Source organism: Dermochelys coriacea, chromosome 6, assembly GCF_009764565.3.
Source record: "Dermochelys coriacea isolate rDerCor1 chromosome 6, rDerCor1.pri.v4, whole genome shotgun sequence".
NCBI lineage: Eukaryota > Metazoa > Chordata > Testudines > Dermochelyidae > Dermochelys > Dermochelys coriacea.
The window spans coordinates 30140196-30165604 of record NC_050073.1 but is presented as its reverse complement, the minus strand read 5'-3'; the positions used below and the strand labels follow the sequence as shown (position 1 = coordinate 30165604).

Here is a 25409-nt window from a genome sequence, read left to right as displayed (position 1 = left end):
GGGTACAGTGAGTCTAGCTGGTAGTATTCTCCACTATCATTCAAGAAGCTGGAGTTTGATTCCTGATACCATCTTTCACTCCTATCTGCAGGGCATCAGGGCTCTGTAGGAAATGCATTCAACTTCTGAATGTGAGCATCTGATGTCACAGAACAGCAGTTCTTTTAGATGATTTAAAGAGTGACATTTCAGAGGGAGTATCATCCAGTCATTAGCCAGAAGGAGAACTGGCTTGGAAGTGGGGAAGATAAAAAGTAAAGGAAAATCTGGAGACACTGTGGACTTTGGCGCGTGCAAGTTAAAGAGACTCTTTCCAGACTGATGGACCCCAAATTTGGAGCTTGAATTTTTTTTTCTATTTTGTCTGTTTGAAAAGCCCATATAATTCTTTGTAAATTGTTAGCATATTAACACTCTTAGGCAATTCTAAATAACAAACCATATAGGATAGATTTCAGAGTAGCAGCCGTGTTAGTCTGTATTCGCAAAAAGAAAAGGAGTACTTGTGGCACCTTAGAGACTAACAAATTTATTAGAGCATAAGCTTTCGTGAGCTACAGCTCACTTCAGCTGTAGCTCACGAAAGCTTATGCTCTAATAAATTTGTTAGTCTCTAAGGTGCCACAAGTACTCCTTTTCTTTTTGCATATAGGATAGAGAAGAAAATATAATTAAAGAAAATCTCCTATTCAAGATTCACAGTGATCATAAACGGTATAGGATGAAAAGGGGATTATTTTCAAAATTATGAAACATACTTTGACAGTGTTCTTGTAACTTTCAATACCTTGAAGACTTATTTATTTACCTCATCCAACTTGTCTCTTAAGTTAATATCTCCTATTGGACTTACTTCTGTTGGTGAAAGAGACAAGCTTTCGAGCTACACAGGCTCTTCTTCAGGTCCGCTGAACTTTCGTTATTTACTTAGCTACCATTCTAATATAAAGCAATGTCACATTTATCCAAGTTAACTTTGGCCTAAAATGAGTATAGCTGGATGTGGGATACTAGATGCTCATTGCAGATGAACCAAATTTGATGCTGGGGCAAATTTACCAAACTTTGCATATACTTTGGAAAATGAAGACTAAGCCTAATATGAAATCGCTTTTATGAAAGTGGTGTCTGTTAAAGCAGCCAAAAATAGCTATACTGTTTATGCAGAAAAACTGCTGTGCTTTTAAATTGAAAATTAGGATCACACTATCTAAACTCTAGTACAGGAGTCAGCAACCTATGGCACACCTGCCAAAGACAGCACGCAAGCTGATTTTTAATGGCACGCAGATGCCTGCCGGGTCCCAGCCACCAGCCCCGCTCACCCTGCTGCTGAACCCAGGCCGGGACCCCGGCAGGCAGCAGCGTGCCATTAAAAATCCTGCCCGCCCCAGCCCGCTCTTCTCCGCCCCCCCCGGCAAGATGAAGAAGCTTGGTCCTGCCGGCTGCTACTGCAGCGCAGGCAAGCTCCTCCCCCCCCGCCTCTTCCTCCGGCGGGCTGCGTTCCTGCCCCTCCTCCTCTCCCTGCCGCCAATCGGCTGATGGCCCTTGCGAGGGAGGGGGAGAAGCGGAGCCGCAGCGCGCTCACTGCTCTGGGAAGGAGGCAGAGAAGAGGTGGGGATGGGGTCTTGGGGAAGGGGGGGTGGAATCGGCATATCCCCTCCAGCCCCCTGCCATGAGCCGCTCTGGGCAGGGGGATGGGAGCACCCCCATGATTCCAGCCCACAGCCCCAGCCGTCTGCCCTGACCCTTACATCCCCTCACACACACACCCCAGCCCTCTGCCCTGACCCCTGCACCCCCTACACTCCCCAGCCTCCTGTCCTGACCCCTGTACCCCCCCCACAACCCCAGCCCTGACTCCAGTACTCCCCACACATACGCATCCCCCCACATCCTATACCCCCCACACATACCCAGCCCCCTCACACCCCATGTCCTGACTCTTGCACCCCCCACATTCCCACCCCCACCCTGAGCACCAAACAGGAGATCCTGCTCCCTCCCACATTTCCACCTGCACCCCTCGCACAAATGGGAGCTGCCCAGGTAAGCACTCCACACCCAAACCTCCTGCCCCAACCCTGAGCCCCCTCCCTCATTCTAGCTCCTTGCCAGACTCCACACTCCAACCCCCAGCCCTGTGCTCAGTGCACTCCCACCCTCAGCTCCGGGCAGAGAAAGAGGAAGAGAATGGGCTAGAATCAGGGAGAAGGTAGATACTCACTCTGTGTGGGTAGGGCTGAGATCCCAGACCAGCAGCATGCTGAGCGGGCCTGGCAGCCAGAACCCTGGCTGGCAGGAGCCAGCGGACTGAACTCCAGACCGGCAGCGGGTTGAGTGGCAGTGGGCTGAGCCACCTGCCAGCCAGGGTCCCGGCCGCAGGCCCTGCTCAGCCTGCTGCCAGCCTAGGTGAAGGGAACCCCAGGCTGGTAGCGGGCTGAATGGGCCAGCGGCGTAAAATCAGCATTTTAATTTAATTTTAAATGAAGCTTCTTAAACATTGTGAAAACCTTGTTTACTTTACATATGAGAATAGTTTAGTTATATAACATAAAGACTTATAGAGAGAGACCTTCTAAAAAGCATTAAAATGTATTACTGGCACGCAAAACCTTAAATTAAAGTGAATAAATGAAGACTTGGCACACCGCTTCTGAAAGGTTGCTGACCCCTGCTCTAGTATTTTGATGGAGCAAACATTCCATGGTTTAGCTCAGCTACAAAATGTCTTAAATGAAAACACCAGGAAAAGAACCTGCATAAATGGATTCATAAGGAGTGTAGGTAAGCCAATGGCCTTTAAGTACATATTTGTTATCAGCATTCACAGGGTTATTACTTTTTCATTATATTTTACCTTACTGTGCTTTAAACATTCTTGTTTTACGGTAGTCAATGTCTTTTTTCCCTTCTGTATATATTTTGTAGATTCACAACCAGTATCCAACAGAGTTTGAATTCAATCAGTATTTCCTGAAGTTCTTAGCTTTCCACTACGTTTCAAATAGATTTAAAACATTTCTTCTGGATTCAGACTATGAAAGACTAGAACATGGTATGTGTAGTAGAATGTGGTTGATGCTCATTCATTTTTTTTTCATTTTATTATTTTACACTTTTGCTTTTAATTAATATTTAGTTCATAGGAGTCTTTCCATTGTGAGATGGTGCTAATGATTACATTGCAGCAAACTAGAAACATAGAAAAACTTACCATATGCTATGTAAGTGCCTGGGGTGTACTGGAATTAATTCTGTGTACAGAGTCATTGGCAGTTATATATGGTGAATGAATAATTCCTGAACCATGCTAAAAGGGTAAGAGAAATTGAAAAAATAGTTATAATTGCCAGACCCTTGCTTCACTTTCCAATCCACTCACTTAATACAATTTCTACTTCCATCTGCTTGTTCTCTAAAGAACTTTTGTTTTTTATTGTATTTTTTTTAATTACAGAAAAGAGGTCCTGGGATTAATGAGATTGTATGGCATTTCCATAAAGGGGAGCCTTTTCCCCCTTCTTCATGAACTCCTGTGTTTTTCTTTTACTTTTTTCCTCTATCTCTTGCAGGCTAATTTGCTTCTTCTAAGGCCCCACCTCCCTTCTGCATTCTCAGCCCTAGCTCTGTCAGATTGATCACTCAGTCACATCCACCTTTCTCAGGCTTGTCTCTGACCATATCCAAAAAGCAAAGCGGGTAGTGTAAACTCTGAAATTAGCAGTTTTCACAGAGAAATCATGTTTTTCATGGCAAGCAGTCAATTTAATGCATTCTGTAAAATCCCAAACAACCATGAAACTAATCCAGGCACTGAGCAATCATTCTATTTCTGCACAAAATGCTGATTTGTATGTTTTTTAAACTAATGTAATTTTATCGTAGTTATGAAACTCCCAACAGTGTGATGATGCTTTCAAATATCACCACACATAGAAGGAAATAGCGGCCACAGTGAAGTCAATGACAAAACTACCATTGACTTCAGTGGAGCCTGGATTTCACCCCAAGTCTCTGCTCTCGGACTTGTACTTCCCAGTCCACATTTCAGATGGTGATATTGCACAATAGCAGAACAATGTATCATACGTTATTGAATGATTACAACATTTTTAATGTGTATATATAGTACACTAAATTGCCGCTTAAGTGCAAAAACAAAAACAAAAAATTTTGAACAAACCTCATTAACAACACCTCAAGTACTGCAGTACGCTTCAGAATAAGAATGCAAATGTCGCATTACAGAATTTTATTTTCATATCAAGTTGATGTTCAGGCAGCAAGAATGGCATTTACCCTGCAGCACATAAAAATCTTTATTGTTATTTTCATCAATTCAGACCTCTTAAGTATTGGGCATTTTTGCAATGTTTTCATTTCAAGATAAATGTCATAAAACCAAATCCGTCTGATTATGCTTTACCATTTGTTACATGTAACTATAAATCCTTCTTTTACCTTTTTTTTCTATAGGGACATTGTTTGAAGATAAAGGAGACAGACATGCCAAAAAGGGAATCTGTATTTGGGAATGTATTGAAAAAATGCACAAAAGGAGCCCAATTTTCTTCAATTACCTATATGCACCTGTTGAAACAGAGGTATGATATAGAAACTTTTATGTTGTTTGTTATTCTGAATGATTCTCTAAGTAGTTTGCCACTTGTTGAACTGGTCTAGACTAGTTTCAGACATGTATTATGCGAAGTAACTCTGTTTAAGAAATGTTAAGAAATATTAATAGATCATTGGAATTTCTCAGTAGTTTATATCACTAGTCATGCAAATTATTTAAGACTCATATTGGTTAATTGTAAAGAGGCAAGTCTTAGAACATTTACTCATCCACATGTGTCCCACTGACATAAAGAAGACTACTTAGGTGCATGACATACGATTAATTATGTGAATAATGATTGCAGGAGCAATCTTAACATTTGCACATGACCATAAAAAAGTAAATCTAAATAAAAATTATGAGGAAACAAGTTAAAAGTAAATATAAATTCCATTGGTAGTGAGACACGTTTCATAAGGTCCTGATACATTGCATTACATGTCTTATCATTGCCTGATAGGATCATATATTGATCACATTTAGCTGTATCTTGAATAATTTTATAGTGTCAATATTTATCAATATGACCCATATCCCTTCTAGTTAGAATTATTTTCTAAGTATAAGTTACAGTGTCATGAACAATACTTGTCCATTTTAAATTAAAATATTCAGTAAAATATTAAAGGTATGCATGGCAACACAGATTAATAATATTGATGCATTGCTTTCCATATTTAATGCTATTTATAAAGTAGTTTAATCTTGATCAACAAAACATGTATAAAAATTTCAATTAGGAGATCCATATCTGTTTCATTGTCAATACATGTGGTCTATTGTTATAAAATTAGCACCTCTGATCAGTTAGTATTAACAAAGGGAGATTTTCCCCTGTTCGGCTAATTGAATCATAGTCATGATGCAAAACCTGGATTGCGAGTTCCTTTAAAATAGGGGAAATGGGAGAGGTTATGAGGGTTCCAACTGAGACATGAAGGAATTGTACATACACACCGGGTGCCTCCATTTTATTGTCTTGTTAGCTGAAAAGATGGACAGATAAGAATGGCTCTTTCTTCTCCATGTATATTCCACTGTTGATGTGCATGTGTCCCATGCGCTCAAGTTCAGATTCTTTTGGCCAGCAGAATCCATTGGAGCTGCACCTGTGCCCCAAGTATCCTTCTGTCTCCCAGCTGAGGACATAAAGGGCAAGGTGTGACCCTAACTGTCCCTCAAATCCTTCACTAGTAAAAAAATGCAGGTGTTAAAAGATTCCACGGTAGCAGGAAGGGCAGATCATGGAATACATATGGACAACACATCTCAAAGAACTGTAGTTATTGTAAGGTAAGTAACAATTTATTCTATGAGTGATTGTTCCTTCTCACCACCTGTGGCTACAAGTTGGAATTCGCAGTATCGGAACATCTCACACATTGTGCAATCTACCCACTGTATTGTAAACAGATAGCTACTTCACAATTTATTAGCTGGTAAAACCTCAGAGGATAAGGGGAGAAAAGAGCACCAAGCCCACAAAGGAAAATGATCCAGGTCTCTTTTATCAGATCCTTCCTTGAGAAACTAGAAATCCCCTCAAATTTTCTTGGAAAAAGATAGCTCGAGGCCCAGTGAGGGTTCCTTGGCATCCATCACTGTGCATCAAGACCAGGTTCCTCAGTACTTCAAAAAATTACCCGTTACCAACCCTTTGTCCCTGAGTGCTCCAGTGCCAACAGCCCCAGTACCAACACTGTCCATACACTTACCCATGGCTCCAGCATACTCAGTCCAAAATCCTACCCAACCTTAAGGGACCTTATGGTCTGCTCATTATTGGTCTCACCATTATTATCAGCATAGAAGGTACTTCCTCTGCAACCAGCTGCCACCCCCATTCTGGTACCGTGCACATCAGCAGTACAAATCAGAGTGCAGTCTGGTGATGCTCCCAGCATTCCATCTGAGACTGTTGCAACCCTGCAAAAGAAGCACTTCTTCTCTTTCCCAGGCTCTGAGACTAGCAGGGGGCATTACCAGTTTAGTCCCTGGGGTCTAGATATTTAGATCCATATGCTTCAGAGTGGGAGTCTAGGACTCATTATTATTGTTTCAGACATAGAGCTCTAGGAGGGATGCAACCTAGTTCAGGGATAGATAACCTTCTCCCCCACCTCACAAAGGGGCACTACAGCCAACCATGACTACAGAGCTGCTGTCTGGACAGAGTGGTCAGGGCTCTGATGGGGATTTGCTGGCAGAGGACCCACCCCATACAAGCACCTATTCTCATTGTTGTATCTGGATGAGGCTATGGTAGCCACATCTACCTCACTCTCAGACAACTTCAAAGCATTTCAAAACACAGAGTCAGCAAAAATTTACACCTCAAGACAGATGCAAGAAATTCAGTTTATTTGGCTGCAAATATTATTCATCATCAAGGCTACAAATGAGAGGTACAAGTTACAATTGAGGATCTTCCATTTGAAGGTTGCAGACTTTTTAATGTAAAGATTAATGAGGCTTGGATGCTCTGTGAAAGGACTCTCAAGTGACACTGTAGTTCCTAAGAGTCTATACTCATGCACCAAAGAAAAAGTTCTTTAAGCCTCAGCCACATCGAAGGCAGCCAATACTGTCCTCATTATCAACCCAGGAACCAACCTTATTGAATCACCCAGGAAGCAACAGAAATGTAAGAAGAGGAAATCATGTGCCTCTACTACCATCTTCTCACTAGCCCTGCTCATCATCAAAGCCCCAGATTTGGCTCTTTGGTCGGGGGCAGTGTACAATTTCTCTTGGATTTCCCGCTTATATCCCCTCCATTTGTTTTATTTTTGTGGGGTCTGGAACATAATTACATACTGTTGGGTCATGCAAATCATAGAGGTGGACTACTCAATCCAATTCCAGACACTCCTCACCCACCACCTATTTTCCCCATCGTTTTTCAGAGACCCATCTCATGACAGCATGCTACATCTGGAGGTGCAGTCACTTCTGAGGATAAGTCGACTCTGGTGCAGGAGATGTAATTTTGAGCTCAAGTATATATATCCGTGCTAGCTCTTATGAAGGTAGCATTCCAAAAATAGTAGTGTAGCCATGGTTGCACAGGCAGCAGGACAAGCCAACCGATCCAAGTACCTGCTTAGAGTTTCAGACAGGATTGTACTCGGGGTGGCTAGCCCATCACACTGCTCATGCAGCCACAGCTACACTGCTATTTTAGTGTGCCAGCTTTGCACAGTTACCATAGATATATCTGCCTTAGTTGGCCATTATGCCTTCAGCTCCAGTGTAAACACACCCCAAATCTCAGAACAGTGGAAATAGTGTGTCCAGAATACAGAGGGTAATGGGGTTTATTCCCATTACTTTCTAATTCTCAAGAAGAAGAGTGGCTGGCACCTTATTCTGGATTTGAGACAATTGAACACCTTCATTCACAAGCTCAAGTTCAGGATGGTAACCCTGGCCTTGATAATTTCCATCCTAGATCCACCTGACTGGTATTCAGCTCTCAATCTCCAGGATGCTTATTTTCATATAGTAATTCATCCTACCCACAGAAAATATCTAAAATTTCAGATAAGCAATTTCCACTACCAATACAGGGTCCTATCATTCAGTCTATGGAGCACAGCAGCGGCATAGGTGCTGACTCCGTGAGTGCTTCAGGGCTGCACCCACCGACAGCCCACTCCCACTTCCTCCCCCTCAGCACTTCCCGCCCGCCAGCAACCTCGCCAATCAACTCCTCCTCCTCCCTCCCAGTGCCTCCCACCCACCGCGATCAGCTGTTCCACAGCATGCAGAAGGTGCTTGGGGGAGAGGAGCAGGGATGGGGTACACTCAGGAGAGGAACTGGGCAGGAAGAGGCGAGGCGAGGGCAAGAAGAGGCAGAATGGGGATGGGGGTTTGGGTGAAGGGGTGGAGTGGGGGCAGGGCCTGGAGTGGAGCAGGGGTTGAGCACCCCCAGGACAAGGAGGAAGCCACCACCTGTGGCCAGCCATATTCACAAAGGCCCAGATTTTTAAAAGTATTTAGGCATTGGTCTGCTCAGCATTCCAATGCCTAAGTGACTTCGGAGCCTAAATATCATTGAACATCAATGAGACTTAGGGTCCTAAGTGCCTAAATGAAACTTTTTTTGAAAATGAAACTTAGGTTTCTAAGTCAGGTAGATACTGCAATGCCTAAATACCTTTAGAAATCTGGACCAACATTCCTAGTAGTAGTGACAGCTTATCTCTCAGGAAACAGAGTCTGGGTTCATCCATACTTTGAGGGCTTGCTCATTTGCAGGAAGTCTCAAGAACAGATGACTGACTCCATACAGCAAACTTTGCAACTTTTTGCCTCTTTAGGACTAAAAGTAAACAAAGAGATGTCCATATTAGTTCCTGTTCAAAGGATAGCATTTATAGGGGCAGTTGTGGACTCCACAACAGCAATGACCTATCTGCCCCAAGAAAGATTCCAAGCCATAGGCAATTTGGCCAACCACCTGCTAGCTCAACATGAGATATCGGTAAGAATTTGTCTGACTTCTAGAGCACATGGCCTCCTGCACATATCTAGCTCAGCATGCCTATATTGCAGGTAAGGATGGTTGAAGTTGGTATATCAACCCAAAAAACATCACTTGAATATGAGAACACAGGTCCCACCAGGACTCCTGCAATAGGTCCCTCTCCGTCATTGCCATCAAATACTCTGGTGACAGATATCTCCTCTGGTGGGAAAGGAAGCCCATTTAGACAACTTTCAACCTATGGACTCCTCAAAAAACCCAGCTTCACATAAACATTTGAGAGCTAAGGTTTGTTTAGCATGCACAGTTTTCCTCTCTGTTCTGAAGTGTCTAACAATTCAGATCATGGCAGATGAAGCCATACCAATGTATTACATAAACAAACCAGGGGAGCAAGATCCACTCTTCTATGGGCAAGTCTACACTACAGGGCTACATTGGCGCAGCTCCACCAATGCCACTGCGCCGCTGTAGTGCGTCTGGTGAAGACGCACTATGCTGACGAGAGAGAGCTCTCCTGTCGAGATAATTACTCCACCTTGTCGAGAAGTGGAACTTATGTTGGTGAGAGAGCGTCTTCTGCTGATACAGCACCGGTGTGGACAAAATGAAACTTGCATCACTCGGGGAAGGGAAGTGGTCTCTTTTTCACACCTCTGAGCGATGTAAGTTAGATCAACTTAAGCGGTAATGTAGACTTGCTCTATGTCAAGAAACAGCAAATCCATGGAATTACAAGATTACTCCAATAGCTTTACACTTACCAGGGTTGCAAAATATGCTGATGGATCACCTCAGCAGACAGTTGCCAGTGACCATGAGTGGTCAGTAAAGAATACTGTTATCCAAGACATATTTATCAGTTAGGGTCATCCAACCATAGACCTCTTTGCCACCAATGAAAGAAAAAGTGCCACAAGTTTTTGTCCAGAGGAGGGCAAAGTCAGAGATATCTGTCCAATGCATTCCTGAGCCTTTGGTTCTCAGGCCTCATATATGTTTATCCTCCAATTCCATTGATCCTAAGAGTTCTCAGGAACTTCCGGCAAGACTTAACCAGGATGATCATCATAATAACACGAGCATGGCAAAGGTAGTCCCAGTTCTCAGACCTAACGAATCTCTTCATTCAACTTCCAAGTCAGTTGCCTCTGCACCCAAATGTGGTATGCCAAAGCTGAGGACAGATTCTCCATCCAGATCCCTCTTTCTTGCACCTCATGGCATGAATGCTGGCTGGTTAACATAAGTAGAGCAAACCTGTTCAACTGAGATAGAAAATAATCTTATCCACAGTAGAAAGGACTCTGTGAGACTTACCTGCTCAGTCAAGGAAAGATTCACTGTCTGGGATCAACAATACTACTTGTCTCCACTGAACACCCAGATACCTGATACATTGGATTACCTTCTGCCCTTAAAGAGTGCTGAACTATTTCTGATCTCCCTGAGGATCCATTTAGCAGCCATCTCAGCAGTCCACCCTCCAACATAGACATTTGACATTTTCACACCCTACAGTAGCTAGATTCCTGAATGGCCTTATGCAGGTATATCCCTTTTTAGTTGCAATAACATTTGCTAGAAGGGTAGAGGAGCTATCAGCTCTCATGTCCAGACCTTCATACACAGTTTTTCATAAAAATTGAGTCCCCTTGAGACCTAAACAAAAATTCTTGCTGATGGTAGTCTGTGACTTTTATTTCAACCAAATAATACATCTGTCCATTTATGGAAAGGGAAGGCTCAGCTTCATACCCTAGATGTATGCGAGCATTGTCCTTCTACATAACTAGGACTAAGCCATTTATGGTATCCCCCAGATTATTTGTAGTTTATGATGACAGGTCAGGCCATTTCAATGCAGAGAAATTTCTAAATATATTGTGCTATGAAATAGCCAACTTAGACCCACTCCACAAGAGCTCCAGTCGTGCAGCATAACTCACAGTAGAAGCATCAATATCTGATGTCCATTTCAGCTACCTAAACAATGATTGTCAGACAGGCCTCTAGATGTCCATTTCAGGAGGGTTGTCTGACAATCATTGTTTAGATAAGACTCCTAGCATCCACCTCCTGTGATCTAGGTCACTGCTTGCTAGTCACCAGCAATAGAATATATATCTGCACAAGCACTCAAAGAAATGGTTGTTTATCTTACAGTAACTGTGGTTCTTTGATACCAGTTCTCCACGTATATTCCACAACCAGTCCTCCTTTTCTGCCACTGCATTGTCCTATAACATCTACATTGTGTTTTGGCAAAGGAACTGAGGGACATTCAGGTTGCCACATCCTTTATGCCCTCAGAGGGCAGGCCTGGCCACAATGGACACTGCTGGCCAAAAGAATCAGAACTCAAGAGTGTGGGGCGTATGCACCCCACCAGTGGCTTACATATGGACAACGTATTTTGAAGAAGTACAGTTACTGTGAGGTAAGTAACTATTTATTTTCCTTGATCTGACATCTTTTATTGAGTTGTATCCCACAATCATGCACTGAAAATTGTAATTCCAGATCAGCACACACCAGTTGCAGTGCTACATTCAATTCAGGAGGATAGTCTATAAAATGTAAAGTATTGGATTTGTGTTGGGGAAAACTCTGAAAATTTCCATGTGACACTGTAGTATATTGGGCTTTGTTTCAAACAGGCATTAAAACCAAGTGTAAATATGTCCAGCCTGAAAACTTGGGATTATTATATGGAAGAGACCTTGGCCACAGGTCCTTCCTATGATTGGACCATGATTACTGCAAAATGCAACACTTCAGAGGAAGCTGACCAAATGGATGGTTCATTTCGCCAAAGTAAGAGGAAAATAGTGTGGCCATGCTATGATGATGTTAGCAAAGTGCAACCTGATGCAATCACCAGCCTCTTAAATGTAAGTATAGATGCAAACAAAGACAGAAAACTGCCATTTAGTACACTTATCAAATTCATATCCATTCAAGTCATTGCCTTATATAGATGTGCTGTAAAAGTAAATATTAGGTAAAAATAATTGATTTAATCTGCAAAGAGATATGGGGGTCAGAAAATCAGTCAAACATCTTACAAAAGGTTATGCTATTCTGGATGGATTCAAATCTGTAAATAGGTTTTAATACTTAGCTTTTTTACATGTGAACTGCAGCCAATAATGAGGCAATTTAGGTACATCTTACTTTTTATTTCTTAAAAGGCCTTAATTTCACTTTCCTTTTTAAATAAAAAAGTAACTTACATAATAGATTTTCTAACTATCTTTTCCCAGAGTTTTCAAAATTGTAATTTCATATTTTGCAAGGAATGTTATTGGGGCAAACTGGATTCTTTCTGGATTGCAGCAGTACGTTTACTCTCCTGTTCTTGTCCCTTGTTCACCATATAGTTTAAAGCAAATGAAGTGTAAGGAGTCCAAATCTCTATGCCTAGCTAGCTTGTCCATTAGTCCCAGCTTCTGTGTGTGTCTCCTCTTTACAGAATCTGGAGGCAGCTAAAATGTGGTGTTTAGCAACTATGTGTAGTAGGCCTCATCCCTTCCTTTTGGCTCCCAGAAGGTTGCCTCCAACAACATTTCAGTAAGGCATTTGATATTGTGCCACATGGGGAATTATTAGTTAAATTGGAGAAGATGGGGATCAATATGAACATCAAAAGGTGGATAAGGAATTGGTTAAAGGGGAGACTGCAATGGGTCCTACTGAAAGGCGAACTGTCAGGTTGGAGGGAGGTTACCAGTGGAGTTCCTCAGGGATCGGTTTTGGGACCAATCTTATTTAATCTTTTTATTACTGACCTTGGCACAAAAAGTGGGAGTGTGCTAATAAAGTTTGCAGATGATACAAAGCTGGGAGGTATTGCCAATTCAGAGAAGGATCGGGATATTATACAGGAGGATCTGGATGGCCTTGTAAACTGGAGTAATAGTAATAGGATGAAATTTAATAGTGAGAAGTGTAAGGTTATGCATTTAGGGATTAATAACAATAATTTTAGTTATAAGTTGGGGACGCATCAATTAGAAGTAACGGAAGAGGAGAAAGACCTTGGAGTATTGGTTGATCATAGGATGACTATGAGCTGCCAATGCGATATGGCTGTGAAAAAAGCTAATGCGGTTTTGGGATGCATCAGGAGAGGCATTTCCAGTGGGGATAAGGAGGTTTTAGTACCATTATACAAGGCACTGGTGAGACCTCACCTAGAATATTGTGTGCAGTTCTGGTCTCCCATGTTTAAAAAGGATGAATTCAAACTGGAGCAGGTACAGAGAAGGGCTACTAGGATGATCCGAGGAATGGAAAACTTGTCTTATGAAAGGAGACCTAAGGAGCTTGGCTTGTTTAGCCTAACTAAAAGAAGGTTGAGGGGAGATATGATTGCTCTCTATAAATATATCAGAAGGATAAATACAGGAGAGGGAGAGGAATTATTTAAGCTCAGCACCAATGTGGACACAAGAACAAATGGGTATAAACTGGCCACCAGGAAGTTTAGACTTGAAATCAGATGAAGGTTTTTAACCATCAGAGGAGTGAAGTTTTGGAATAGCCTTCCAAGGGAAGCAGTGGGGGCAAAAGATCTATCTGGTTTTAAGATTCTACTCGATAAGTTTATGGAGGAGATGGTATGATGGGATAATGGGATTTTGGTAAGTAATTGATCTTTAAATATTCAGGGTAAATAGGCCAAATCCCCTGAGATGGGATATTAGATGGATGGGATCTGAGTTACTATAGAAAATTCTTTCCTGGGTATCTGCCTGGTGAATCTTGCCCATATGCTCAGGGTTTAGCTGATTGCCATATTTGGGGTCGGGAAGGAATTTTCCTCCAGGGCAGATTGGAGAGGCCCTGGAGGTTTTTCGCCTTCCTCTGTAGCATGGGGCATGGGTGACTTGAGGGAGGCTTCTCTGCTCCTTGAAGTCTTTAAACCATGATTTGGGGACTTCAATAGCTCAGACATAAGTGAGGTTTTTCGTAGGAGTGGGTGGGTGAGATTCTGTGGCCTGCGCTGTGCAGGAGGTCGGACTAGATGATCAGAATGGTCCCTTCTGACCTTAGTATCTATGAATCTATAAACATAGAAGACCCCTCAGAATTGGGCTCTAAATAAAAAGTTTTCAAATGATAACCAACAGATTGCCAGGCCCCTTGAGCAAATGACCCAAACTCTTCTCTGTCTTTCCCCATCCCAGCACTGATAAGGAAGACAATACAAAAGGCAGAACAAGCAGAAGTAATAGGGTTGCCAACTTTCTAATCCCACAAAACCGAACGCTCTTGCCCCACCCCTTGCCCTGTCTTGATGCCCCACCCCCTGATCGCTCCATCCCCCCTGTCGATCGCTCTCCCCCACCCTCACTCACTTTCAGCAGGCTGGAGCAGGGGTTTGTGATGTGGGAGGGAGGTGAGGGCTTTGGCTGGGGGTGCAGGAAGGGGCTCCTAACTGAAAGTACCACGAAAGGTTATATTCACAAATTTCACAACAAGAGCATGTTATAAACAAATAAGTCTTTGTTTCGGTTCCTCCTTTTAATATACTTGAATATCACTTCTTATAAATCATGTTATGTAAATGTTGGCAATGTTTAATGCTAATGTCACAGTGTTGGATTTGCTCTTTTTAAATAGTTTTATAAAATGTATCCAATCCTTATCATTATATTTCTTTTATGGAAAGTGGAAATGGAATTTGTGTGTTCAAGATGCAACCAGCCTGAAATGTATATCCTCAGGAAAACACTTTTTTATTGATTTCAGGAAATCGAAAGACTGGAGAATAAATTAAATCAGAGCCCAGAAAAGTGGCAGCTCTTGTGGGAAAGGGTCACCGTGAATCTTAAAGATGACACAAGACAAGACAATGTAAGTGGTGGAAGGGCCCAATGGAACACCTGACATGCTCAGGGTCCAATTGACCACCATATTTGACATTGGGAAGGAATTTTCCCACAGGTCAGATTGGCAGAGACCTTCCAGGTTTTTCATCTTCCTCTGAAAAATGGGGCATGGGTCATTTGCAGGTTTAAATTAGAGTAAATGATGGATTCTCTGTAACTTGAAGTCTTTTAATCATGATTTAAGGACTTCAATAACTCAACGAGAAGTTCTGGGTCTAATCTATTATAGGAGTGGGCAGGCAACATTCTGTGGCCTGCAATGTGCAGTAGGTCAGACTAGATGATCATGATGGTCCGTTTTGGCCTAAAGTCTATGAGTCTAATAATAATTCAATCTCAACTATATAGGCTATCTGGGAGAGTGATAAAATCACAGTATTTGTTGGAATAAAGTATTGCTTTCTAAAAAACAGAATGTGTTGTTCTAACCCATGCTACTGGCTTTGCATTGCTGCATGTGAAAAAATACGTATTCCTATGACAGTTACTACTTTTGGGTCTTGAAGTAGATTGTTAAGTAAATATAAAGCAAGATAAGCGTTATAATAATACACAACGGTGTAAAATTAGATATTTATAAAGCTTCTTGGGGCCTGATCCTGCAAACATTTACACATGTGAGTAACTTTGCTTATGAGAGTAGTTCCTTGGACATCAATGGGATTATTCAGATGTGAAAATTCATAAATGGATCCATACATCCAAAAATGGATCCATACATTATAATCAGGCCTTCAATACTCTGGGCCTAATCTTTTACAACAACTAGTTATTTACACTACGTGAGGAACTAATCCTCTGTGTATTATACATTCCTGAGCACATTTTTAGGGTTTAGCAAATAATAAAAGCCAGGCCAACCAGTGGCAAATATATTAGGTGGAAATGTTGAATATTTGGGTGGGAATACTGAATATAAATATAAATTGTAGATAGTTAGGCATATTATTCACCATACAAAATTTCATCTACTATAGGCCTACTTTTACTTTCAATCACTGCTTATATTTCATGTTGCGTAGCTGCTGTTCAAGAGCATAATAGAATCTGAAAATCAGGTTCTTTCTTTAGATAATGTTTAGCACATCACATTAGCATAACACTACAAAATCTTTCTCTGTAAAGATACCGTCCACCAGATTCTCAGTTTTGATTCTTAGATCTTTGGTGTAAGATGAATGGATCTCCCCCTGGTCCCGAAGTATTTCTCCCTGAGGATAGCTAAAGCAGAACAGAGCATAAGCCAGGCCCCCTATTTGACATCACACACGATACCCTGACTGGAATATTTATACCCTTCAGGGGACAGAAGAAAACATCCAGTATGGGGCTTACCTAATGCTCTCCTCTGCTACTATTACTGCCCTCAGGGGAGTCAGTTTCTTAAGAGTTTCTGGCATTCTGCCCATCTTGCACGAAGAAGCTAAAATACAAAAGAGAGAATCCTGTCAGATCAGCGAGGCAGAATTATGTGTAAGTAATTTTCTTGTCTCAAAGTATTTACTTGGAAATTCAGCAAAAACAGTTAGTTCTTTTAGAAAGCCAAAACTCTGAGAGCAAGTTCTTTATTTTAAATTATATTCAGAGTAATCTCTAATGTATGGTTTATGTGAGGTCAAAAAATTCAGTAACAAAAAAGCTCCATACCTTTTGTGGTCATTTTTATGCTTACCAGGAATAAAAAACAAATGTTTTAGCAAATCTTCATTTTTCAAGTGCTCAGCTGTCTAGCTACTGCTAGTGCTGCAATCTAAGAATTAGTCAAAACACACCAAATAAAACTGAAGGATCTATTATATCAGGGTACAATGACCTTTAAATGTAGATTTATGTAAAACTAAGTTGTATTTCTAAAATAATGCAGTAATCAACACAATTTGCCGTGTTAAAACTTGCAGTCCAACTAGTACTACGCAATTAAAATTTAAACATCAGCCTCTGAACTGTTCTGACCACTGTGGAGAATGATTGGAAGGAACAAACAATAGAGTCTCACTAATTTGGATTAATGACTGGGAAGTTGATTACCGACTTTTCGTAATTAGCATAATTTTTTTAAAAGGTGATGGCATTATGAAATATAATGTGTTAATTTACTTTATATGGATAGTTTTTTTTTTTAATACTTCACAATATGGATGTATAAGGAAATGTTCTCTAATATATTTAGTAAAAATGCAGAAGCCTTTCTGATGAGAGGAACTACAGTTCTCTGCTATTAAAACATTACATTATGGACTGTGTGGAGGGAGTTGTGAGTTTTGTGGTTGGGGCTTTTTGTTTTGCTATTTATAATGTATTAATTTTGGCAGTTCTGCTTCTTAATTCAGCAGGTAGTCAGATTTTAGAAAATTTCTAAGTTCTAAACTTGGCTAAGCCTCTCACTCAAATTTTGTCATTTATCTTCCTTTTTAGCCACGAAGACATCCTTCTGGCTCATCAGGGATAATGTCTACTAATCCACATTCCTATCAGAAGAGGTCTTTGCTGCATTTACCTGACAGTGGTCTGGGTGAAGAACAGAGTGCCAGCATCTCTCCCTCTAATGGAGTGGACAGACGAGCAACCACACTATACAATCAGTTCACATCGAAGAATGATGAGAATAGGTAAACTGACTAATTGCTGGGTATTACTGAAACTTCATTTTCAGTAGGGAAGTGATTTATAAGAATGCATCACTGTTGTGTGTCATACTGCAGGGAGTCAAACAGGTGATAGAATAACGATGAATGTAATAGAATGGTGCATATATCTGCCCTAGAAGTAAAAAGTAGAATCTTCTTAGACATGGAAAACTCTGCTGCCTTTTTACTGTTTCTTCCAAAGTTTTTAATTCTACTTAATTACTTTTTTCGTTCTTCTATCTTAAAAAATATTTTGGGTGAATTAAGTGTTCGTACAAGTGAGGAGTTAATAGTAGTGCTGAGAATCAGGGATGAAGGGAGAAGATATCACACAGACTTCCCCCTTAAGTCTGCTGTCTCAGTCCTGACTTGGGCCTTCCTTGAATGCAGACATTTCTGCTCGTATCAAATTGTGTGACAGTTTAGTCACATGGGTAAATGAGAACTAGGATAAGATCATCAAGTTCATTTTTTTTGTGCCTTAATCCAGGATTTGAAACCAGTTGTCCAGAGGTGGTATGGTAATGCATTAGACCATTGTACTACCTAGACAATTATTGAATAATTTAGCATTTGGTCATTAAGAAACTTTAGCCTGTAATGCGCACAGTCAGAATAATCTTACTGTTAATACATAAAAATAAAACTAAGCATTTGAAATGATGCAGCCATAGTATCTTTAAGTCTGCTTCGGTGCCTGGACACAGTGGGAAATTATGGTGCTGATCAATGGGCCCACAGCTCCGAGCGATGTATCTTCTAAGACAGGCAACCTTTCAGAAGTGGTGTGCCGAGTCTTCATTTATTCACTTTAATTTAAGGTTTCGCGTGCCAGTAATACATTTAACGTTTTTTAGAAGGTCTCTCTATAAGTCTATATATTATATAATTAAACTATTGTCGTATGTAAAGTAAACAAGGTTTTCAAAATGTTTAAGAAGCTTAATTTAAAAGTAAATTATAATGCTGATCTTACGTCGCCGACCCACTCAGCTCGCTGCCAGCCTGGGGTTCTGTTCATTTGCGGCCAGGACCCCAGCTGGCAAGGGATCGGCAGCCAGAACCCCAGACCAGCAGCGGGCTGAGTGGGCCGGTAGCCGGGACACCAGACGGGCAGTGGGCTGAGCTGAACTGCCAGTCTGGGTTTCAGTCCGCCGGCTCCTGCCAGCCAGGGTTCCGGCTGCTGGCTCCACTCAGCCCGCTGCCGGTCTGGGATCCCAGCTCTGCCCACACAGAGTGGGTACCTACCTTCTCCCTGGTTCTAGCCCATTCTCTTCCTCTCTCTCTCTGCACGGAGCTGAGGGTGGGAGTGCACTGAGCACAGGGCTGGGGGTTGGGGTGCAGGGTCTGGCCAGGAGCTAGAATGAGGGAGGGGGCTCAGGGTTGGGGCAGGAGGTTTGGGTGTGGACTCCTAACCTGGGCAGCTCCCATTTGGTGCGAGGGGTGCAGGAGCTCCCATTTGGTGCCCAGGGTGGGGGTGGGAATATGGGGGGTGCAAGAGTCAGGGCATGGGGGGCTGGGTATGTGTGGGGGATGTAGGAGTCAGGGCAAGGGGCTGGGGGTGTGTGAGGAGGGTGCAGGAGTCAGGGCAGAGGGCTGGGGGCATGTGAGGGGGGTGCAAGAGTCAGGGCATGCAGTGTGGGGGGCTGGTTTTGTGTGGGGGTGCAGAAATCAGGGCGGGGGTGTATGAGGAGGGTGCAGGAGTTAGGGCATGTGGTGTGGGGGGCTGGGTATGTGGAGGGGGTGCGGGAGTCAGGGCTGTGGTCATGGGGGGACTGGGTATGTGGAGGGGATGCTGGAGTCAGGGCAGAGGGTTGGGGTGTGTGGGGGTGCAGGGCAGAGGGCTAGGGTCGTGGGGGTGCTCCCAGCCCCCGCCCAGAGTGGCTCAGGGCAGGAGGCTGGAGGGGTATGCCCTGATTCCACCCCCCCTTCCCCAAGGCCCCATCCCCACCGCTTCTCCGCCTCCTCCCCTGAGCAGCGAGCGCGCTGCGGCTCCACTTTTCCCCCTCCCTCGCAAGGGCCATCCGCTGATTGGAGGCAGGAAGGAAGAGGAGGAGGGGCAGGAACCCAGCACGCCTGCAGGGGAGGGGGGAACTTGCCTGCCCTGCAGTAGCAGCCGGCAGAACCAAGCTTCTTCACCCTGCCCCCTCAGGGGTGCGGAGGACGGGGACAGAGATGAATGGGCTGGGGCGGGCAGGATTTTTAATGGCACGCTGCTGCCTGCCAGGGTCCCGGCCCCAGCCCCGCTCAGCCCGCTGCCGGCCTGAGTTTGGTAGCGGCCTGAGCGGGGCCGGCGGCTGGGACCCGGCAGGCAGCAGTGTGCCATTAAAAATCAGCTCGCATGCAGTCTTTGGCACGCGTGCCATAGGTTGCCAACCCCTGTTCTAAGTGTTTAAAGTTGATTTTTAATACTGTAGTAAAAGCGGTTCCTAAACAGTTATAGACCATTCTATGCCATATGTGCCATGGTACGGAAGCTATGAAATCAACATGTACGTACTAAACCTTTTTGGTAATATACATATGCTTCTTCTGTTCAAGGTCTTTTGAAGGTACACTGTACAAAAGAGGAGCTTTGTTAAAAGGTTGGAAACCTCGCTGGTTTGTACTGGATGTGACAAAACACCAGGTAAAATATTTTTAGCAAACTGGATTTTTTTGTGAATAACTTATTACAGTTTTACTTAATAAGCATATAGAAATAGTTTGACAAATAGTACAAGTAATCATAAAATAATAGAAATGTAGGGCTGGAAGGAACCATCATCAATGCCAACCCAAGGCCACTCTGAGGCAAGATAAGTATACCTAGGATCCTCCTGGACAGGGATTTGTCTAACTTGTTCTTAAAAACCTTCAGTGACAAGGATTCCAGAACCTCTCTTGGTAACCTATTCCAGTCCTTAACTGATCTTATAGTTAGAAATTATTAGCAATGATTATTTGCAAATGCAGCTGTACATAGTATTTCAATACAGATATCTATCTGTGTGACTGGCATACCTCATAGTCAATGTGAAGGTAATAATTTTGTTTTTTAAAACAGAGAATGCTCTAGTGTATAATCCTAAAGAAAGTCCATGAACTGGTGGTAGTCTAGTATTTGTTGAGTGCAAACACTGTTTGTTGCTTTATACTTTACAGAGAAAGATAGTCCCTGCATCAAGGAGTTTGCCGTTTAAAATGGAAGTATATTGGCCCACCCAGAAGCAATTTTATTAAAACTTGCTATCTTCAGAAGAGTATTAGCCTGTTGGTCAGTGTTGGGCATTAACCTAGCCTTTCTGTGAGAGACATGTGAACTCTTCAGCAGTCAAAGCAGTTTAAGAAACCGAATACTCTTTGAAATGAACAGTCCAAAAAGCCAGAAAGTATTGTCCAGCATGCAAGTAGAGATCTGAGGGATAATTTTGGAGTTAGGAGTAGGGTTGCCAACTTTCTAGCTGCACAAAACTGAACACCCTAGGCCCGCCCCCTGCCCCACCCCTTTCCTGAGGCCCTACCCACTCCCTCTCCCATGGTGGCTCGCTCTTCCCAATCCTCACTCGCTTTCAGTAGGCTGGAGCAGGGGGTTGGAGTGTGGGCTCCAGGATGGGGCCAGAAATGAGGGGTTCAGGGTGCAGGAAGTTGGGATGTGGGAGGGGATGAGGGCTCCGGCTCGGGGTGCAGACTCTGGGATGGGCCTGGGGATGAGGGTTTTTTGGGCGCCAGGCTGGGGGGGGCGAAGGATTTGGCATGTGGGAGAGAGCTGCGGGTTGAGGCAGAGGGTTGGGGTGTGGGAGGGGTGAGGGGTGAGGGCTCTGGGCTGGAGGTGCTGGCTCTGGGGAGGGGCCTCTGAACTGGGGCAGGAGGTTGGGGTGCAGGGAGGTGAGGGCTCTGGGGTACTGGAGGGGGCTCCAGGTTTGGGAGAGCTCAGGGCTGGGACAGGGGATTGGGCCTTGGGGTTGGCAAGTGGGCTTACCTCGGGTGGCTACCAGTCAGCAGCGCAGCGGAGCTAAGGCAGGGTGCCTGCCTGCCTGTCCTGGCTCCATGCTGCGCCCCAGAAGTGGCCAGCAGGTCCGTCTCCTAGGCAGGGTGGGGCATGAGGCTGGGAACCGGCCAATGGGAGTGCAGAGCTGGTGCTTGGGCAGCACCCGGAGCCCATGGCTCCCCCGCCTAGGAGCCAGACCTGCCGGCTGCTTCCAGTGCGCCAGCAGTGCCCCAGGACAGGTAGGGACTAGCCTGCCTTAGCTCCCAAGCACCAGCAACCAGACTTTTAACAGAGCTTCCAGGGTCCCTTTTTAACTGGGTGTTCCAGTCGAAAACCAGACACCTAGTCACTCTATTTGAGAGCAAAATTAATTCAATCATCCCTGTCCAAACTGTAGTAGTAATTATACATTCCAAACATTCATTTTATGACTTGTTCATTTGTTCTTGGAGCACTTCTTTCATATTTATTTTCATGAAGCCTATCCTATGCAGATAAATTGGAGTCCAGTATACATTGTAGATTTATCAATCTAAATTGCCCTAATACAAAGTTCCATTAACCTATTATCAATGTTTATAATGCAATAATCCACATATATCTTCACTGGAATTTTTTTGCCGAAATATCTTCAGATCATGAGAACCAAGAGTGAAATCTTGGCCCCACTGGAGTGAATGGGAGTTTTGTCATTGATTTCAGTGAAGCCAAGATTTCCCCCACAAAGTTTATTTCTAAAGTCCTTTGAAATTCCAGTTTCTTTATATAATAACCATTTCAGACAGATGTATATGGGAGGAAACCTTTAGTCTGTCTTAGTGAAATCAGTACTGTTTTCAGTATATTGAGTAGTATGACCATTCATGTGTATACTAACAAATTAGTGCACAGGAGGTAAGCACAGAAAAACTAGCTTTTAAATAGCCAGTAGGGGCTTGTCCACAGAAGAAAATTGTGATAGAAAATGCTAACTAACAGGTTTAAATTAACACAGTGTTAAACGCTATTTTCTCCTGAGTGTGAACAAGGATAGTCATCTTTAAAAATGTTAATTAATTGTGATTAAAACTGGTGTCTCTCCATGCACAAGATGACAGATACTTTCTCCCAGAAAGTACAAGGTGTTCCTCTTTAATATTTTAATTGTTTCTATAGCCAAATCTCCTAGGGAACATTATTCATGAATGGTAGATATATAAGCAATATGGGACAGGCAACAGAAGGAAATAGATCTGATTTGGAAGGACTCCATTTTCCCTTTCCTTTGTTAGAAGGGTTTGCCTTTACTTCTTGCATCCAATGTGCAAGGGTGGGTTGTTGTTTTTAATATGCTTTTCTTTTGTGGAACTGTTTGAATACTGAAAGCAATTTACTGGAGTGGTTATCATTGAAACCACAGTGTCTTTGTAGAAAAGCTGCATTAAACCACTAAATATAGTATAGGAAAATGTCAGTTTTATATGTAATCTATAATTACCTAAATTATACCTGAATTTTTGCTGATCACTTTCAATTTAAAATACAGGAAATAAAAATTTTGTTAACTCTTTGGTGCAAAACATGTTTGTTAGTTTCCAAGCAATGGATGGGGGAGTATTGTCAGGAAAGCTTGAATCCTCACATCAGAGTCATTCTCTGGGGAAGCTTCACACTTGTCCCACAGTGCAAAGCTGCCATAAAAGCAGCAAGTCTGGCCACTTGAGGATTCCCCCAGTCTGGACAATCACAAGATGGCATATTGCTACTGTAGGAACTCCTTTGCCAATTCCAAAATTCCCAATATAAGCTGTCGCTTGGACATGCCTACTGCCTGGTGATGCCAGCTGTTACAATGTGCATTTGTAGTCATAATCAGTTTGCTCAGTTTATAGCAGATCTCAGGCTTTTGCAAGTGGCGCCTCAGAACCAGCCTAACATCCAGAGCCCCACAATGAGGGCACACAAAGGAGACTTAAAAGCACTTTTTGTTTACCCTCAAAACCCCAAAAGCTGTGCCAGACACAGAAAGGACAAGCACAAGGATCTGGCCCCAAACAGTGCATTTGTCTGCATATTGGTTTATATATTGCATTTGGTTGGTTTGTTTTTCCTTTTGTGTTCTAGCTGAGATATTATGACTCTAGTGAGGACACAAGCTGTAAGGGACACATTGATCTTGCAGAAGTCGAAACAGTGATTCCTGCATCTCCAACAATTGGTGCACCAAAGCATGCTAGTGAAAAAGCATTTTTTGATGTAAGTATACTTATTCTTTGCTGGCCTTCATTAGAGATTTTTCTTCCTTTGTTGTGTTCTTCCTATCACAGCCATTCCTGCTAGATGGTCACTTGAGAGATTTCAAGTTAACTCACTATCAAGGGCAGTTTTACAACTAACCAGTGATCCACACACTCAACCCAAAGTGAAAATTCAGAACATTAGTATATTCAAGCAAAATGAAATGCTTCAGATATCAAAGCTTAAAAGAAAGTTTGCACGTTCCTGAGCTGTGTCTTATACACTTCTATTTTCATTTTGCAGCTAAAGACAAGTAAACGTGTATATAATTTCTGTGCCCAAGATACACAGAGCGCACAGCAATGGATGGATAGGATCCAGAGCTGTATTTCAGATGCATAACGGAGAATACCATTCCACTGCCAACTGCAGAAAAGAAATGCTTTCAGCACTTCATGTTGCAAGAAGATACATTTTGAAATGCTATTACAGAACAAGCAACCTTCCTTTTATTTCAGTCAAATACTTATTATATGCTGAACCATCTTCTCTGTTTAAGTATTATAACCACTATACCTACTCCTTTTCTCCCACTAGGAGGACTTTTCAATATGATTCCTAGCTAAATGAGCCTGCTGTACACACTGAAATATGCTACCATCTAATACTGTTTTTCTAATCAGAGTTTCATCAGAAAAACTGTTGACCTTGAATTGTGGACATTTTTCCTCAAATAGTGTTCTGTTTTCACCTAGTTTTAATATTAAAACAAAATGGTCCATATTTTCAAGCTAGTTATGTATCTGGAAGAACATTTCTACAGTTTTCAAGAAAAGTTTAGGTTTGTGAATTCAGTGACATGCATAACAGATTGGCAGATGTCACTTAATATTTTTAAAGACCAAAAAATGAAACCTTAATTTGCGCAAAAAAAAAAAGGTTTCTTCTCAAATCTATTAGCTGCTCTCTAACCTCTTGCTCTAAATAATGCTTCTGCAGTTTTACTGTTAATGTACGGTATTTCAAGTTCCCACTGTTTAGCTAAAGCATATGCTTTTGGGGGATTCTATTTCCCCATTATAATAGGATAATGGAAAGAAAACTGGCTGATAAGAAGAAGAAACTGGTCACAAATTAAGACATTTATAGGAGAAAAATCTCTGAGTATGAAAAGTTGTATATGTTTATTTATGTTCTGCTCACTGTAAAGTAAAAAATAACAAACACAATGATAAATGCACTAAACAATAAAGCAAACACTTGCACTGAAATCATTGAAATGCAGACATTTTGAGGCACAGAGGTAAGTTATTTATAGCACAACGATGCTAGCTAGGTAACCTTTACAGATACTAAATATGTACATAATTTGATTTGATGTGATTTGATACTTTAAAAACATAAATTGGAAGACTGTTTTAGATTTTTACATTTAGTAACATTGTGTTTGTTCATCTTAAAATCTTTGAGGAATGTTGTTGGGTTATTTTTATATATAGCCCAAAATTACTAGAGGTTTTAATTGCTACAGTTTGTGATGACATGGAGTGAAGTCTTTAGATAAAAAACATTGTGAAGTTTTTTT

At 42.3% G+C, this 25409-nt stretch overlaps 1 protein-coding gene across 3 annotated transcripts in view; it reads left to right on the top strand.

Moving 5' to 3' along the window:
* SBF2 (SET binding factor 2) overlaps nt 1–24731 on the top strand; it is a 527933-nt gene extending 503202 nt beyond the window's left edge. For all 3 annotated transcript variants that reach the window (XM_043517429.1, XM_043517428.1, XM_043517427.1), the window contains 8 exons: nt 2932–3058; nt 4480–4607; nt 11774–12007; nt 14871–14975; nt 17426–17619; nt 20179–20266; nt 23711–23842; nt 24128–24731. In XM_043517429.1, coding sequence (XP_043373364.1) covers nt 2932–3058; nt 4480–4607; nt 11774–12007; nt 14871–14975; nt 17426–17619; nt 20179–20266; nt 23711–23842; nt 24128–24226 — 1107 coding nt within the window. In that variant the 3' untranslated portion in view covers nt 24227–24731. The remainder of the gene's footprint in view (nt 1–2931; nt 3059–4479; nt 4608–11773; nt 12008–14870; nt 14976–17425; nt 17620–20178; nt 20267–23710; nt 23843–24127) is intronic.
* Nucleotides 24732–25409: the final 678 nt, after the last annotated feature.